At 52.6% G+C, this 15,000-nt stretch overlaps 2 protein-coding genes across 3 annotated transcripts in view; both read left to right on the top strand.

Annotated features, from left to right (window-relative positions):
* The first annotated feature begins 655 nt into the window (after nucleotides 1-655).
* LOC143012353 (zona pellucida sperm-binding protein 3-like) lies at nucleotides 656-4,116 on the top strand. The gene is made up of 11 exons (XM_076165436.1): nucleotides 656-928; nucleotides 1,285-1,387; nucleotides 1,607-1,743; nucleotides 1,892-2,010; nucleotides 2,088-2,191; nucleotides 2,768-2,945; nucleotides 3,037-3,154; nucleotides 3,407-3,498; nucleotides 3,641-3,750; nucleotides 3,838-3,929; nucleotides 4,033-4,116. The coding sequence occupies exons 1-11, from the start codon at nucleotides 656-658 to the stop codon at nucleotides 4,114-4,116; spliced, it is 1,410 nt and encodes a 469-aa protein (XP_076021551.1).
* A 6,958-nt stretch (nucleotides 4,117-11,074) lies between these two features.
* abcb6a (ATP binding cassette subfamily B member 6 (LAN blood group) a) overlaps nucleotides 11,075-15,000 on the top strand; it is an 8,080-nt gene continuing 4,154 nt past the window's right edge. The window contains exons 1-9 of one of the 2 annotated variants that reach the window (XM_076165437.1): nucleotides 11,075-11,272; nucleotides 12,464-12,987; nucleotides 13,523-13,663; nucleotides 13,751-13,940; nucleotides 14,045-14,137; nucleotides 14,214-14,406; nucleotides 14,496-14,617; nucleotides 14,694-14,803; nucleotides 14,881-14,946. In XM_076165437.1, the coding sequence (XP_076021552.1) occupies nucleotides 12,472-12,987; nucleotides 13,523-13,663; nucleotides 13,751-13,940; nucleotides 14,045-14,137; nucleotides 14,214-14,406; nucleotides 14,496-14,617; nucleotides 14,694-14,803; nucleotides 14,881-14,946 (1,431 nt within the window). In that variant the 5' untranslated portion in view covers nucleotides 11,075-11,272; nucleotides 12,464-12,471. Of the gene's footprint in view, nucleotides 11,273-11,687; nucleotides 12,353-12,463; nucleotides 12,988-13,522; nucleotides 13,664-13,750; nucleotides 13,941-14,044; nucleotides 14,138-14,213; nucleotides 14,407-14,495; nucleotides 14,618-14,693; nucleotides 14,804-14,880; nucleotides 14,947-15,000 lie in introns of those variants that run through there. The other variant, XM_076165438.1, reaches the window with a different exon arrangement.

The raw sequence follows: 15,000 nt of genomic DNA, 5'->3' as shown, positions 1-15,000 counted from the left end.
TGTCGCTCTGGCTCACATTTCTCAGCTTGTAAATCTGTTTTTATGAGCCCAGGCAGCACACACACACACACACACACACACACACACACACGCACGGGTTCACATCCCTGTGAGCGCGGGCTGATGGATGAGCCTCTGGAGGGCCGCTCTGAGGCCGGGTCGCTCTGGTGTCTGTTTAAACACGTCCAGTTTCATTACAGCCAGGAAGCAGAGTGATGCTGCACACACACACACACACACACACACACACACAGACAGACAGAAGGTTCACCTGCTGCTGATCCTCAGCACGCTCAGTGGAGGTCAAAGGTCAGGCGTCAAGCAGTTCAGGCCAGAAGCTTCAGCTTACAGTCGCTGTGTTTGTTTGAATGTTGACTCCTCTGCTTCACTTCTCTGAGTCTAACATCTTTACTGCAACCTGTCAACGGGATCTGTGATGTGTGTGTGTGTGTGTGTGTGTGTGTGTGTGTGTCAGCTGACTCATCAGGCAGTAAGTTGGCCCTCTAGTGGCCGGTCTTCATATTTCACAGCTTCGTTGTGCAGAAACAGGAAGCTGTGATCCTGCAGGCTGGAGTCCAATCAGGTCATTAAGAGGAGGCGGAGCTTCAGGCCCCACATGTCCGTTTGGCTCCTGACACCAAACAGCAAAGCCAGCATGGGGGTCAGAGCCGGAGCGTTCCTCAGGTTGGTGCTCCTCCTCTCTGCTGGAGCTCAGACCGGGTCGCACTCCGGCGCCAGAGCTCTGAACCGAACCAAAGAAGAACCAAACCCACAGCTGCTGAGGTCAGAGCAGCTAGAGCAGCATCAGCTAGAGCAGCACCAGCCAGCTCTGAACCCACGACAGCTTCAACCAAAACCAAGCCCCTCTGTCCGGGCCCACGGGCTGGTCCAGAGCCCAGACCTCAACCCCATCAAACAGGAACCAAAGGTGCTGTCAGGGGGTTTGTCTTCATCATCTTCATCTCCTTCACCTCTCACCTCTGTGTGTTTGTTCCTCTGGGTTCAGGGTCAAAGGTCAGAGGTCAACATATTAGCCTGTATCTAAGCTTCTGTCTCCATGTAGAGGAGCTTTAGAGGCTCTAACACCTGATCATGGATCCATCAGGGTCCATCAGAGACCTACAGACCTGAAGAGGAGGAGGAGAACATCTACACACACACAGAGGAACACACAGAGGTCAGAGGTGAAGCAGATGAAGATGATGAAGGTCTCTACAGTGTAGCATCTCTAGTCTCTGGTCCTCTCCTCTCGTTCTCTCCTCATCAGCTCACTTTGTGCTCCAGGTTCTGGTGAGGTTTGAGCAGCGGGTGCCGGTGCCGGCCCACACGGTGGCGGTGCGCTGTGGTGAAGCAGAGGTCACCATAGAGGTCAAACAGAACTTCCTAGGTAAGGTTCTCTGTGAGGCTCCTCCTCCTCAGACTGGGCAGAGCTGTGGCAGCTGATTAGGGTTTAGACCCACAGATCAATACCAGCTCTTCCTCCTCCTCCTCCTCCTCCTCCTCTGTGGAGTGGTGCAGCCTGTGTGTTTGTCCTGCTGAGTGATATCGAGCGGCGCCGGGCGGAGCGGCCTGGGCTAACGCCCCTCTCTCTGCTCTTTGTTGTGAGGGAACGGTCAGCTGATCCGTGCGGGCGACCTGACGTTAGGAGGCTGCAGGGCGAGCCACACCCAGGAGGAGGAGGAGGAGGAGGAGAAGCTGCTCCTGATCCAGGCCCGGCTGCAGGACTGTAACAGCACCGTGCAGGTGAGGGGGGTCTGGGTTCAGCCTCCAGGGGGCCTCCTACTGTCTCCATGGCAACAACCACTTTGTTTCAGTTGACTGGTTTTGTGTGTGTGTGTGTCTCCCTCTCTGTCTCTGTCTGTCTGTCTGTCTGTCTGTCTGTCTCTCTCAGGTGAGTAAAGAGGCTCTGGTCTACAGCTTCTCTCTGCTCTACGCCCCCTCTCCCTCTGGCCCCGCCCCGGTACTGAAGACCAACCGGGCTCAGGTGAGCATCCAGTGCCACTACCCCAGGTACGCTCTGCACTCAGCGTTGCTCTGGCCCTGCAGCTCTATCACTGCGTCTGACTGGCTGCTCTGTCTCCCCTCAGGAGACATTACGTCAGCAGTGACGCTCTGTGGCCCAGCTGGAGGCCGCTGGGCTCCAACGTGTTGGTAGAGCAGCAGCTGGACTTCACCCTGCGTCTCATGACAGGTGAGAGCACACACACACACACACACACACACACACACACACACACACACACACACACACACACACACACACACACACACACACACACACACACACACACACACACACACACACACACACACACACACACACACACACACACACACACAGCTCAGACAGATGAAGATCAGGAAATGTAATGATAATGACAGAATGTCTTTAAACCTCCTTCCTTGCTGATGGATCAGACCCTGGATCAGACTAAACCCTGGATCAGACTAAACCCTGGATCAGACTAAACCCTGGATCTGAACCTCCCTCTCCTCTGAGAGGGTCTGAAGTTTCCACATGTGGACTTTTTGTCTTGATGCTGAATTGATTGATGAATGTCAGAAGTGTATCAGACGCAGGTCTCATTAAGGGTTAATGACTGTGTAAATGTATTTACTGCTCTTTATGTAGTGGCTGCTCTTGTTGCTCTACCTGTATCATGTTCTGCTCAGACCCGTCTCCCCTCAGGATCCTTCAGCTCAGTCTAATCTAATCCCAGGCCCAGCCATCATTTTCCACTTCCATCTTTCCTCTGTATTGGATTAGAGGGCTGGCAGTCGGCGAGGCCGTCCAGCGTTTACTTCCTGGGTGACGTCATGCACGTGGAGGCGGCGGTGCTCCGGGCTCACCATGTTCCTCTGAGGGTCTATGTGGACCAGTGTGTGGCCACCGCACAGGCCGACCCCGGGGCTGAGCCAGGGTACACCTTCATCAACAACCACGGGTGAGAGCGTGGGTGTGTGTGTGTGTGAACAGGCTCAGGAGCTCCTCAGTGTGTAGATGAATACACTGATGTGTGTGTTTGCTCTTGTCAGGTGTCTGACTGATGCTAAGCTGTCAGGAGCAAAGTCCTTCTTCATGCAGAGGAGCCAGGAGGAGAAACTCCACTTCCAGCTGCAGACCTTCATGTTCCACAGAGAGAACAGGAGCTCGGTGAGGCTGAGCTCCAGCTGGGACAGAGGATCTAACTGAGCCTGAGAGGAGCTTCATCTAGAGGAGCTTCATCTAGAGGAGATTCATCTAGAGGAGCTTCATGTAGAGGAGCTTCATCTAGAGGAGCTTCATCTAGAGGAGCTTCATGTAGAGGAGCTTCATGTAGAGGAGCTTCATGTAGAGGAGGCACAGTTTGGACGGATGTTCCTGAAGGTTCCTCACGTCTGTCCCTCTGTCATCTTCCTCCTGTAGATCTTCATCACATGTCGCCTGAAGGCCACGAGCGTCTCTGCTCCCGTGGACCTGCAGCATAAAGCCTGTTCCTTCCTGACTGAAGCTCAGAGGTTTGTCCACGCCGTCATGGTTGATCATTTGGCTCACATGGGGTCGCTGCCCCACCAAAGCTTCCTCTCCTGCATGTGTTTGGGTTCTGGAGGTGTTTTCTTCCTGTGTGTGTGTGTGTGTGTGTGTGTGTGTGTGTGGCAGGTGGGTGGCATCAGACGGAGACAACAAGGTGTGTGTGTGCTGTGACAGCAGCTGCAGCAGCAGCAGCAGGAGGAAGAGGAGGAGGAGGAGCAGCAGGCACGGAGACGCAGGTACGACTCTAAGTTGTCCAGTCGATCTGACTGATTAGTTTCATGCTGTGAAGAAGTTTGATCCTCTGGTGTTCTGGACAGGTGCAGCTCTGGAGTGGGAGGGGACGGCTGCTCTGGGCCCCATCGTGCTGAGGAAGATGTCAGACCCTCCTCACCCACACAGGCGGGGAAAGAACCCATGATGGTGCCGTTCGTTCTGCTTCCACCTCCTGATCAGCGACTCTTCTTCCTCCTCCTCCTCCTCCCAGGCCCTGCTGTGTGTGTGTGTGTGTGGGGGGGGGTGGGGCGCTGGCCGTGGTGCTGCTGGTCTCCGTGGGCGACGTCGTTGGCAGCAGCAAAGCTTCAGCTCATTGTGTCTGTACCTGATTCATCACAATAAAGGCCTAAATGTTACTTCCTGTCTGAGTGTTACTGTCGCCCGCCGGGTTAAAAGGATCAAGCTGATGGAGCGTGTGCAGACAACGACCCGGCATTAAAGGCTGAGCTCCACCACCGCCAGGGTCTCTGCGTGTCTCACCGCTCAGACTGAGGCTCCGCCCACCACAGGCCCCTGGATCAGCATGGAGGCGGAGGAAGTGAGACCAGCTGAGTTTGGATGGTTTGTGTTTCCAGACCTGCAGCCGGATCCCAGGGTTCTGATCCCAGGGTCCTGATCCCAGGGTTCTGATCCCAGGGTCCTGATCCCAGGGTTCTGATCCCAGGGTCCTGATCCTTTAACGGAGCGCTCCAGCTGATCCGTCCTGGTCCAGAGCAGCAAACACAGAGAAGCTTCACAGCGAGCAGGAACAGATAAGAGACATCTAAAAGCCATCCTTCTCCTGTAGCTGCAGGCCGCTCCAGCCCCCCCCCCCTCCAGCCCCGCCCCCTCCTGCGTGCTGCCGGCGCCGCAGCGCGGGGGAAATGGGCCTCATCATGAACTGTTGCTCACAAGCCCGCCAAGACGAATAGACATAATTAAAAAGGCCATAAAGGCGAGCGGAGGCTTTTATTACAGTAATATGTGAGGCTCTGGCTTTAATGGCGTGTTTGTTCCCGTGTGCAGGGCTGATGTCTGAGCTGCCCCCCCCCCCCCCCACACTCTGAGCTAATGATGCGGCGCCGCCTTCAGAGGCTCGGTGACAGACGCACTCCTCTCTCCCTAAAGACGAGCAGCAGGGATTCTGGGTAAAGATCTCATTACAATTTTTAGACGGAGGACAAAAAAACAGGATGAGGAAGATGTTCAGGCTCACAAGCTGCAGACGTGAGGATGAAGCAGCTCCCCTTCCTCCTCCTCCTCCATGATGAGGCGCTCAGGCAGCAGCTTCATGTGTGTGGAGACACCAGAGGACAGTTTGAGGCGTCCACAGAGCGCTGAGGGCGTTCATGTCTCCTTATGGCCGCAGAGGGTCATCATCATCATCATCATCATCATCATCATGGTACCAGAGCCGCTCGCTCGCCCACAGATGTCTAACGGTTATGGCGGCATGGACCCAAGTTGACGAGCAAAATGGCAGCGAGACTCCTGAATCAGCCAAACAGGATGTGTGACCCTGAGGGGGCGCACACACACACACACACACACACACACACACACACACACAGACCATCAGGCGTAATGGTGTGTGTCCTGCAGTCCTCATGTCTGGCAGTCATAACCGTGTTATTGCTGTAGATGGAGCGTGCGGGCGTGCGGGGGAACATCGTTCTGCTCCATCGCTATGCTGCAGACGTCCACTCGCCCCGCACGCCTCCACAGGCCGCCGCCCACATTAACACGCCACCTGTCTGCACGAGGAGACGCAGGAGTCGCCTGGAGACCAGGAAGCTGCGGGCCGGAGTGTAACGGAGGCGGAGCCAAACAGGATCACGCTGCTGAGTCACAGGTGTACGCCGCTCTGGAGCCCGTCGCTCTATGACAGAGCTTCACACTAAATCTGTGTGTGTGTGTGTGTGGGCACACCTTGATGCTCTCCAGTGGGTGTGTTTGATTTGTGCAGGTGGAGTCAGTGAGGCAGCGAGCGACTCTGACCTCTGCTGGAGACGGAGACACGAGGTGAGGTGTGCACACACACACACACACACACACACACACACACACACACACACACACACACACACACACACACACACACACACACACACACACACACACACACCTCTGTCCTGGCCTGTAATCAGCCTCTTAATTAAGACAGAAAAAAGTTCCTAATGAAGGAAATGGATTTGATTAGCCTGATATTAGCACACACACACACACACACACACACACACACACACGTGAGCACAAAACAATTAAGCTCTTTTATCCGTCTACAGGCTTCAGTGACTCTCAGTCTTCCTCATTAACCCTATCAATAATAGGCTGATTACTCCTTTATCCCTCCACAAAGGGAGCGGCTGGGGGAGCGAGGCTTTACGGAGGAGCGGTGCCTCCTTATCTGCTCTGAGATGTTTGAGGAGGCGACAGGAGGCCGTCTGTCTGCTGCTTATCTCCTCCAGGAGGCCATGAGCAGCTTCATGAGGAGGAGGAGGAGGAGACCATGATGAGGAGGATCTGCTGATGGCAGACAGATAAACAGGCACACACGCACACACACACACACACACACACACACACACACACACACAGCAGGATGAATACAGTGAAACTTTATCTAACTCACTTATTGATACGGTGAAATAAACACGTTTATGAAAAACAATAGAATAGAGCTCAGATTTACTTTATTAAGGGGATTTAACAGATTTATTTCACTGTGTGTGTGTGTGTGTGTGTGTGTGTGCGTGTGCGTGACACAGAGAGAGAGAGAGATAGACAGGCGTCTGTCAGACAGACAGGAAGGTGGACTCTCTGTGTGTTGACCTTCAGTCTCTTCCTGTTGTAACTCTGGGGTCCCTCCCAGAGGAAGAAGGACCCCCTGACCTGGGGGCCACACCTCCACACACACACACACACACACACGCACACACACAGTCCTGATGGGGCCCTCTGTTTTCCATTTTATGTTATTGTGAGATTTGTTTTCCAGAGCTTGTGGGACCTCAGGGGGCGACCGGTGGAGCTGATAAATGTGTCAACATCACTGTAGTACAGAATCATGTTCAACCACCAGAGGAAGAGGCTTTGATGGCCTCAGGTCCAATCACAATCACTCTAGGACTTCTGAGGTTCTCTCCATGACAGAAGCTCAACATGGGGTTAAATCATCCGAATGAAAAGTTTCAGAACTTACAAACTACATCTGAGTTACTACCTCTGCCAAGGAGGATATGTTACTGGATGTCTGTGGGCCATAGACCACCAATCAGACTGGACCAGTAGGGTCTGGATCAGTAGGACCTGGATCAGTAGGACCTGGATAAGCAGCATCTGGATCAGTAGGACTTGGATCAGTAGGACCTGGATCAGTAGGACCTGGATCAGCAGGACCTGGATCAGTAGGATCTGGATCAGTAGGATCTGGATCAGTAGGGTCTGGATCAGTAGGACCTGGATCAGCAGGATCTGGATCAGTACGGTCTGGATCAGTAGGACCTGGATCAGCAGGATCTGGATCAGTACGGTCTGGATCAGTAGGACCTGGCTCAGTAGGACCTGGATCAGTAGGACCTGGATCAGCAGCATCTGGATCAGTAGGACTTGGATCAGTAGGACCTGGATCAGTAGGATCTGGTGGTCTCTTCAGACAGGAGCTCCGTGTCTCCAGCAGGATCAGGAGCCAAACGCAACAGCTCACAAAAGAAAACAAAGCCTTTCCCAGAGTTCCCATGGTTCCTCATCAGCTGTGCCAACAGAACCTCTCCTGGGCCCAGACCAGCGCCGGCACCTCCACACACACACACACACACGTCACCACGCTGGGAAACATCTGCACCAGGGAAGCTAACACGGATGTGACTTACAGCCCAGCAGATGTGTTTCCCACTGAAATAACATCAGATCCCAACCCAACACCTTCCTCCCCGGCACCAGGAGAGCAGAACGACAAAAGGCCCGCTTCCCCTCATTCCCACTTTAGATCTGGGTTTTATCTGGAAACAATGGATGAAATATCCCAGCCCTGGTGTTTGATGAGGAGCAAGGCCTTCTCCCACTGTGGTCCCTGTTCTGGAATGGGAATGTGCTGGGCCAGGTGTGTGTGTGTGTGTGTGTGTGTGTGTGTGTGTGTGTGTGTGTGTGTGTGTGTGTGTGTCGGGGCAGATGCACAGATTAGAGCCATTAGGAAGAGGACGAGTCACTTATGGATCCTCATGCTTCCGTGTTTGTTGGGTGGAACGAGACCTTTAATCCTGACTGGCACCAGAGAGGATCACCACACACACACACACACACACACACACACACACACACACACACACACACACACACACACACACACACACTCCTTTATCATTCAACGTGTGCAGAGCTATCAGCCTGAATAAATAAATCCTCCTCTTATCTCCCAGCCTAACCCTGGATGAAGGCTCCCAGGGGCCAGATGGAGGAAGCTGTCTGCTCCTCTGTTTTGGTTCTTCTTTGCTCCATACAGAGACAGAATCCTGTTTTTCTCTCCGATCCGTCCTCCTGGTTTCCCCCCCCCTAAGCCATTTTCCTGTGTGTGTTGGAGCGTTCAGGCGTCCATACGATGGCGCTTCCTGCTTATCTTCCGTGCGGAGCTTCTATCTTTCAGCGGCTGATAAATCAACAACGCTGCAGAAACGACCAGGTTAGAAAGCAAACAAACAGGATTCTGTTTCCTCTGGAACACCTGGAGGGCTGAGGGTCCAGGCTGAAGGTCTGGGGGCTTTAAATGATGGACTCCTCCTCTGTCCACACACGCACACACACACGCTCACACACTCTCACACACATACACACACACACAAACACACTCTCACACACACACACGCACGCTCTCTCACACACACGCACACACACACACACACACACACACACAAACACACAGACACACACACATATACACACACACACAAACACACACACTCTCACACACTCTCACACGCATGCACGCGCACACACACACACACACACACACACACACACTCAGATTGACATTTCCGATCTAATTAATTGATTTTGTTTTTAAACCAATTCCTGTTCTTTTAACCTAAAGTAACCAAACATAAAATGAGTTCCAAAGTTATATTTTAGAGGCAGATTGTTTATTGTTGGACATTTCCATGGATATAATCAGCTGCAGATGTTAAACACTGATTCAGACCTCATCCGTCTCTCATCTATGACTGTTTCAGTGTTTGTGGACGCAGATCTGTGATTAAAAACACGAAGGTCTGGAGTCCTGGTCCTGGTCCTGGTCCTGGTCCTGGGTCATCTGTGTTCCTCTCTGATGCCATCCAGTCTGGCGCTGTGGCTTTTTCCATTCATCAGGAGAACAAAAGACAACAAAAGGACAAAGTGGACCGTCTGTGCCGTTTGTTGTGCTTGAAGATCAACACTGCCGCCTGCAGGTAAAAGAAGGAACAGCTCCTCTCAGAGTGCAGCAGCAGCAGGGACCAGAGCCCCTTTGTGTGTGTGAAGAGCTGTCTGACAGGAGATCTGATCCCAGAATTCCCTCCTCTCTCCACAGCCGCAGAGGGACGCTGGAGAAGCCTTGAAGTCCTTCTAAGGGAAGACAGTGAAGCCATCAGCCGTGTTTCAGACAAATGATCTGACCTCTTCTGTGAGTTTGAGCAGATATAATTGAGCCGTGGTTCAAGAACATACAAGTGCAGAAGCAGATGGTTCTCAAACTGTGCTGCGTGTACATGCGGGGTCAGGGTTGATGGAGTCAGGAGGGCAGGATGAGGAGCTCAGACCTGGGAACGGGACCAGAGTGAGAAACATCTGATGCTGCCTCCATGAGCACAGCCTAGGAGAGCTGGGGAGATGAGAGGTGGACCTTCTCCTGTGGGGCTCTGGGTTCAGATTCAGAGCCTCGGTCAGGAAGCCAAACCCAAACCCATACCTGGTCGTCATGCCAACCACACAACAGATCAGGGCTCACCTGTGGAAGCAGAGGTGCCAAAGCTCCACCCCCCTGTGAAAGAGCCAATCAGCAGCATGGATCCCTGCAGCACTGAGGAGAGTGAACGTTACATTCCCAGCAGCACCAACATTCCTTTCCCACTAAAATCAAGGGAATAGATTGACAAAGCCATCGGTCTTATTTGCTCACACGTGTCAGGCAGCCTGAGACCAACAAAGAGAGGAGGAGAGAGACAGGAGGTGGGATTAGACACACCTAAAGGGCTTATAGGGCTCCTGGTGAGGAGGCAGAGAGATGAGGGCTGTGACGGGCAGGCCATCACATCCACCGGGGGACAATAGAGTGGGCTGACAAGCAGCCGGTGGACAGAAGGTCCATTTCCACTCACACAAAGGAGGCGAGGAGATGAAGCAGATTAGCAGCTCCTTTATGTCCATTGTGAAGGCTGGAAATGATAAGATGTCCCTCTCTGCATCCCAGCCTGAGCCCGTGTGTGTGTGTGTGTGTGTGTGTGCGTGTGTGTCTTTCATTTCTCATACTCACTCCCAGGGTTCCCCCACTTCCCCTGGCAAGCAGGTACACACACACACACACACACACACACACACACACTGTCCTTTATTCCCATCTGTAGGAGCCCAGATGTGACAGCTGCTCCTGTCTCAGCCTGAATGTACAGTTTGACGAAACGCTTCTCATCAATGGACGACTTCGCTCTTCACTCTCTGTTAAAGAGTTCAGAGGCAGACGCATTCTAAGGCGACACAGCGGTCATGATTCATTACTCTTGCGATGTAAAGTAACCATACATTTATAAAGTGACATCATACAGCACTCTGATTGGTTTCTGTCTGTGTGAACTGCGGCTGCATTTTTCCTGCCGTTCCCTCTAATTATGCCTTTGTACTTACTGCCATCTACTGGTCATCATGCAGCATTGCAGGTCCCCCTTTCTTCCAGGCGTTCCATGCATATTGATATGAGATTAATTGTCGTTTATGTGAGGAATTAATGGCTTAATTAGGACGTTATAACATACACATCAGTATAAGTAAAGTATAAGTAAGTAAGTACTTAGCAGAGACATGTAAGTGACACAGTTTGTCATTAAAAGATGAAATGGCACAAAGGAAACAGATTGAAATACCACAGAAAAACTCAATAAAATACTAAAAATACAAATAAAACACTAATGTATAGACAAATAAGCACATTTATTACGGTAACCTCACTGGTTTTATCTTGACTATATTCTTAATCTTTTTGTATTTCTTCCTTGTGGGTCAGAGGCGCAGCTCTCCTTTTCCGCCGCTGGGGGCGCTCCTGTGCAGGCCCCGCAGCGTGTGTAGATTGCCGAGTCATGGATGGGCGTCATTAGAGCGTGTGAGTGTGTTGGCGCACCTCAGAATTCCACAGCACAGATGAAGCTGATAAAGACTCTATAAGTGCACTCTCTCCGTCTGTGTTCACTCAGAGGCTAAGCTAACCTCTGTAAGCTAACTGGTGTTGTCGACAAGTGGAGCGTCTGCGTCGCTGCGGTGACAGAGGTAACAAAGCTCCTTACTCAGACAAACTACACACACTTTCCGGCTCTATGACCTGCTGCTGCTGTAGCTGCATGTCCTCACTCTGTGGCGTCACGCATTTGTTTACCATGAGACGGACGGATAAGTTTGTGTAACCGCCCTTTGCTAACCACAGTGTGGCGTGGGAATGGGTGGTCGTGTTATCTGGTGACTCGGGGCTCTGTAGGCTCGCGCACAGTGACAGAGTGAGGCGCTGGAGCTCAGACTCAAGTCTCTTCCGTTTGGACTTTGGTCTTGATATTATTGAAAAAAGGACCTAGCTGATGGTCTTTCTTCGTGTTCGTTGTTTTGGTGGTGAATGATGAGGCAAAGATGAACTGAAATCTTCAGATGGGTTTTTACTGGAATAAGACATTGAAGAGCGCTCGTCCTGCCCCCGTCCTTGTGTCGTGGGTCAGGCCGTGAGGTTCCACGTACAATTTCATTTATGCCGCAAACACAAGGCGTCATCAATTCACTGATGACACTGTAGTTTAACTGTTATCTATCGGTCAGCCAGCTTCAAGAGGGGCAGTGCTAAGATTCAAATCTGAGGGATGAACAGCTGTCTGTGGGGGAAAGTAGAATACTCTTTGTGTAAATTAAAGAACAACAGTATAGTGTAATTAGCCCTTTGATCTGAAGAAGCCCCCCCTGACTGCCCGTCCATGCAAACCCCCTCTCTTCCTTCTTCCTGACCACAGATGCTTGAAGCTTTGATAAAGTGATACAGTGACCTCTTCACCTATTGGCAGATATGTGTTATCTAGCCCTCCTGGAGAGAGACGCTGTAAATGCTCGTATGTATTACTCTATCTCCAGACTTTCCCGGAGCCAGCCATTTGGTTACTTGTAACTATATTAACCTCAGTTACTGCATTTACTTATGTGTGTTTGACATTAATTGGTTATATTCCAACAATATGAGAGCTGATTTGTGACTAATTGTGACCTTGCTCCTCCTCGGCTCTTATCACTGCCGCCATTGTGCTGAAGTCATTCTAAAGTAGAAGCCACAGCGTGTCTGCCTTTACTGAAGCATCCTCAGGCTGCGGTCACCAGGTAACACGGCTACCTGTCCCTTCACTCCATCTGGCCCCTGAGTGGAACAGGAGATCTTGTTGTGTTGTGTTCACATCTTCATGTCTCACTCTGTGTCTCCTGCCTCTCCAGCCTCAGCCATGGTGTTGTTGCAGAGCTACTGTGAGGTCAACGCCTCCATCTCCATCACCTGGGTGGATGGAGGCATCTCCCCCTGCTTCTACTTCACCCTCATCCCCACCGTCCTCCTCACCATCGCCTTCTTCCTGGGCACCGTCCACTGCGTGTGCTACCAGAGGTACGGCACGGCCATGGAGCCCAAGTTCATCCCGCGCTCCCGCCTCTTCGGCCTCCAGCAGGCCGTGTCCTTCCTGCTCCTGCTGCAGTTCCTGGGCGGGCTGGTGTGGCGGGCGGCGAGCGGGGGGGAGCTGCCCGGGTACGTACTCCTGTACGGCTGCTTCTCCGCCCTGGGCTGGGCCGCGGCCATCGCCCTGCTCAGGGTGGAGAGACGCAGGGTCCTGGTGAGGGACCGGACCAGGGGACACAGCATCGTCCTGCTGCTCTTCTGGGCCCTGGCCTTCTCAGCAGAGAACCTGGCCTTTGTCTCCTGGTACAGTCCTCACTGGTGGTGGAGTCTGGAGACCAAGCAGCAACAGGTGGGACGGAACGCTGACATGAGGGGGGAATACAGAGTCTCTGCTAGAGCGTCCAGAGGGACAAACACCAACACCCACTCCAGTATAACAGCTGGTCAATCAGTCTCAATGTAAACATAGAAGTTAAACTGTTCAGTCTCTTCTCAGTAGGTCTTAAAGTCTGTGGTATAAACAGCTGTAGAATGTCTGAATGATCCACAACAACAACAGATGTAGAGCTGCTGAGTCAGACCAACGTGACTCCGCCCACGCTGAGTCATGACCAGTCAGACAAACGTGGCTCCGCCCACGCTGAGTCAGCAGAATCCTCTGTCCTGCATATAAATGGGTCAGACCGGGCCCTAGTCACCTGACCAGGCCCAGAGAGGTGAAGAGGTGAAGCAGCTGGTTGTTTATGAGCAGAATGACACAGAATGAATGAAGTATTGATCCAATATGATCAGAAAGAAACTGAACTCATGCGACAGATGGATCAGTAAGTCCCAAACATGAGGTCATAGAGATGAAGGGTACTGACTGACCTTTAACCCCTCAGGTGGAGTTTGGCCTGTGGCTGCTTCGCTTCCTGGGCTCCGGGCTGCTCTTCTTCATCGGTCTGAAGGCTCCAGGGTTGCCACGGAAACCGTACATGCTGCTGATCAATGAAGACGAGCGCGATGTGGAGCAAAGTGGACAGGTGGTGATGAAGATGATGATGATGATGGAGGCTGAATGAAGAAGGATCCACTAATTCTGTCTGTCTGTCTGTCTGTCTGTCTGTCAGAGCCTGCTGGGGGCCACAGAGGAGAACCAGTCCACCTGGCAGGGCTTCAGGAGGAAGGTGGGCCTGCTGGTCCCCTACATGTGGCCTCAGGGGAACCTGTTCCTCCAGCTGCTGGTGCTCTTCTGTCTGGGGCTGCTGGGGGTGGAGAGGGCCATCAACGTGTTTGTGCCCATCTACTACAAGAACATTGGTGAGGGACTTCCCCATGTCCTCTGATGCTCTTTGAGTGTGTGTGTGTGAGAGAGAGCTGTCCTCCCTTCATCCTCCCTTGTGTTGCTCCTCTTCCTCTCTCAGTGAATGAGCTGACTGCTAACGGCAGCTGGAGGACGCTGGCCACCACCGTCTGCATCTACGTGCTGCTGAAGTTGCTTCAGGGTGGAGGAGGAGGTAGGTCCTCTGATCTGGACCCCAGAGCTCTGCGCCGTGGCTCCTGCTCTTCATCTCCTCCTCCTCCTCTTCTCAGGGTCGTCGGGCTTTGTCAGTAACCTGCGCTCCTTCCTGTGGATCCGGGTGCAGCAGTATACCAACCGGCTGGTGCAGGTGCGTCTGTTCGCCCACCTGCACGCTCTCTCTCTGCGCTGGCACCTGGGGCGCAAGACGGGCGAGGTGCTGCGCAGCATCGACCGCGGCACTTCCTCCATCAACAGCCTGCTCAGGTGAGCTCTGCCAGAGGGGCCCTGCCCATGTGGTGAAGGTGGTGAGCGTGAGACCCTGACCGGCCTCCTCTTCCTCTTCCTCTCTGCAGCTACATCGTGTTCAGCATCCTGCCCACCATTGCCGACATCATCATCGCCATCATCTTCTTCATCACCTATTTCAACGCCTGGTTCGGCCTCATCATCTTCGTCTGCATGGCGCTCTACCTCAGTGAGTCGCTCGCTCTGTAGCCCCCCGCTCGCTCTGTCTCTCTGCTCCTCCTGACCTTTTGTTCTTCGTCCTTCAGCTCTGACCATCATCATCACCGAGTGGAGGACCAAGTACAGACGAGACATGAACCTGCAGGACAACAACGCCAAGTCCAAAGCTGTGGACTCTCTGCTGAACTTTGAGACGGTACGTTGACCTTTGACCCCTCTGACTCTGATGAAGACGCCGCATGATGTCACAGTGTCTGTGTTCATCTTCATCAGGTGAAGTACTACAACGCAGAGAGCTACGAGGTGGGACGCTTTGAGGACGCCATCCGGAACTACCAGGTAAGATGAGGAAGATGATGATAATGAAGATGATGAAGGTCCAACAAACTACAT

The sequence above is a fragment of the Genypterus blacodes genome, unplaced genomic scaffold, assembly GCF_046128005.1.
Source record: "Genypterus blacodes isolate CSIRO-AG114 ecotype Tasmania unplaced genomic scaffold, CSIRO-AGI_Gbla_v1 ptg000144l_1, whole genome shotgun sequence".
In the NCBI taxonomy this organism is placed as follows: Eukaryota; Metazoa; Chordata; class Actinopteri; order Ophidiiformes; family Ophidiidae; genus Genypterus; species Genypterus blacodes.
Note: the sequence above shows the minus strand (reverse complement) of the source record. Positions and strands in the feature narration are given on the sequence as shown.

Excerpts from the sequence above, each read along its gene's own strand:
- LOC143012353 (XM_076165436.1), top strand. The coding sequence starts at position 656 with ATGGGGGTCAGAGCCGGAGCGTTCCTCAGGTTGGTGCTCCTCCTCTCT. Across the intron at positions 929-1,284 it reads CCATCAAACAGGAACCAAAG|GTTCTGGTGAGGTTTGAGCA; the intron begins GTGCTGTCAGGG and ends TTTGTGCTCCAG. Across the intron at positions 3,751-3,837 it reads CAGCAGGCACGGAGACGCAG|CTCTGGAGTGGGAGGGGACG; the intron begins GTACGACTCTAA and ends GGACAGGTGCAG.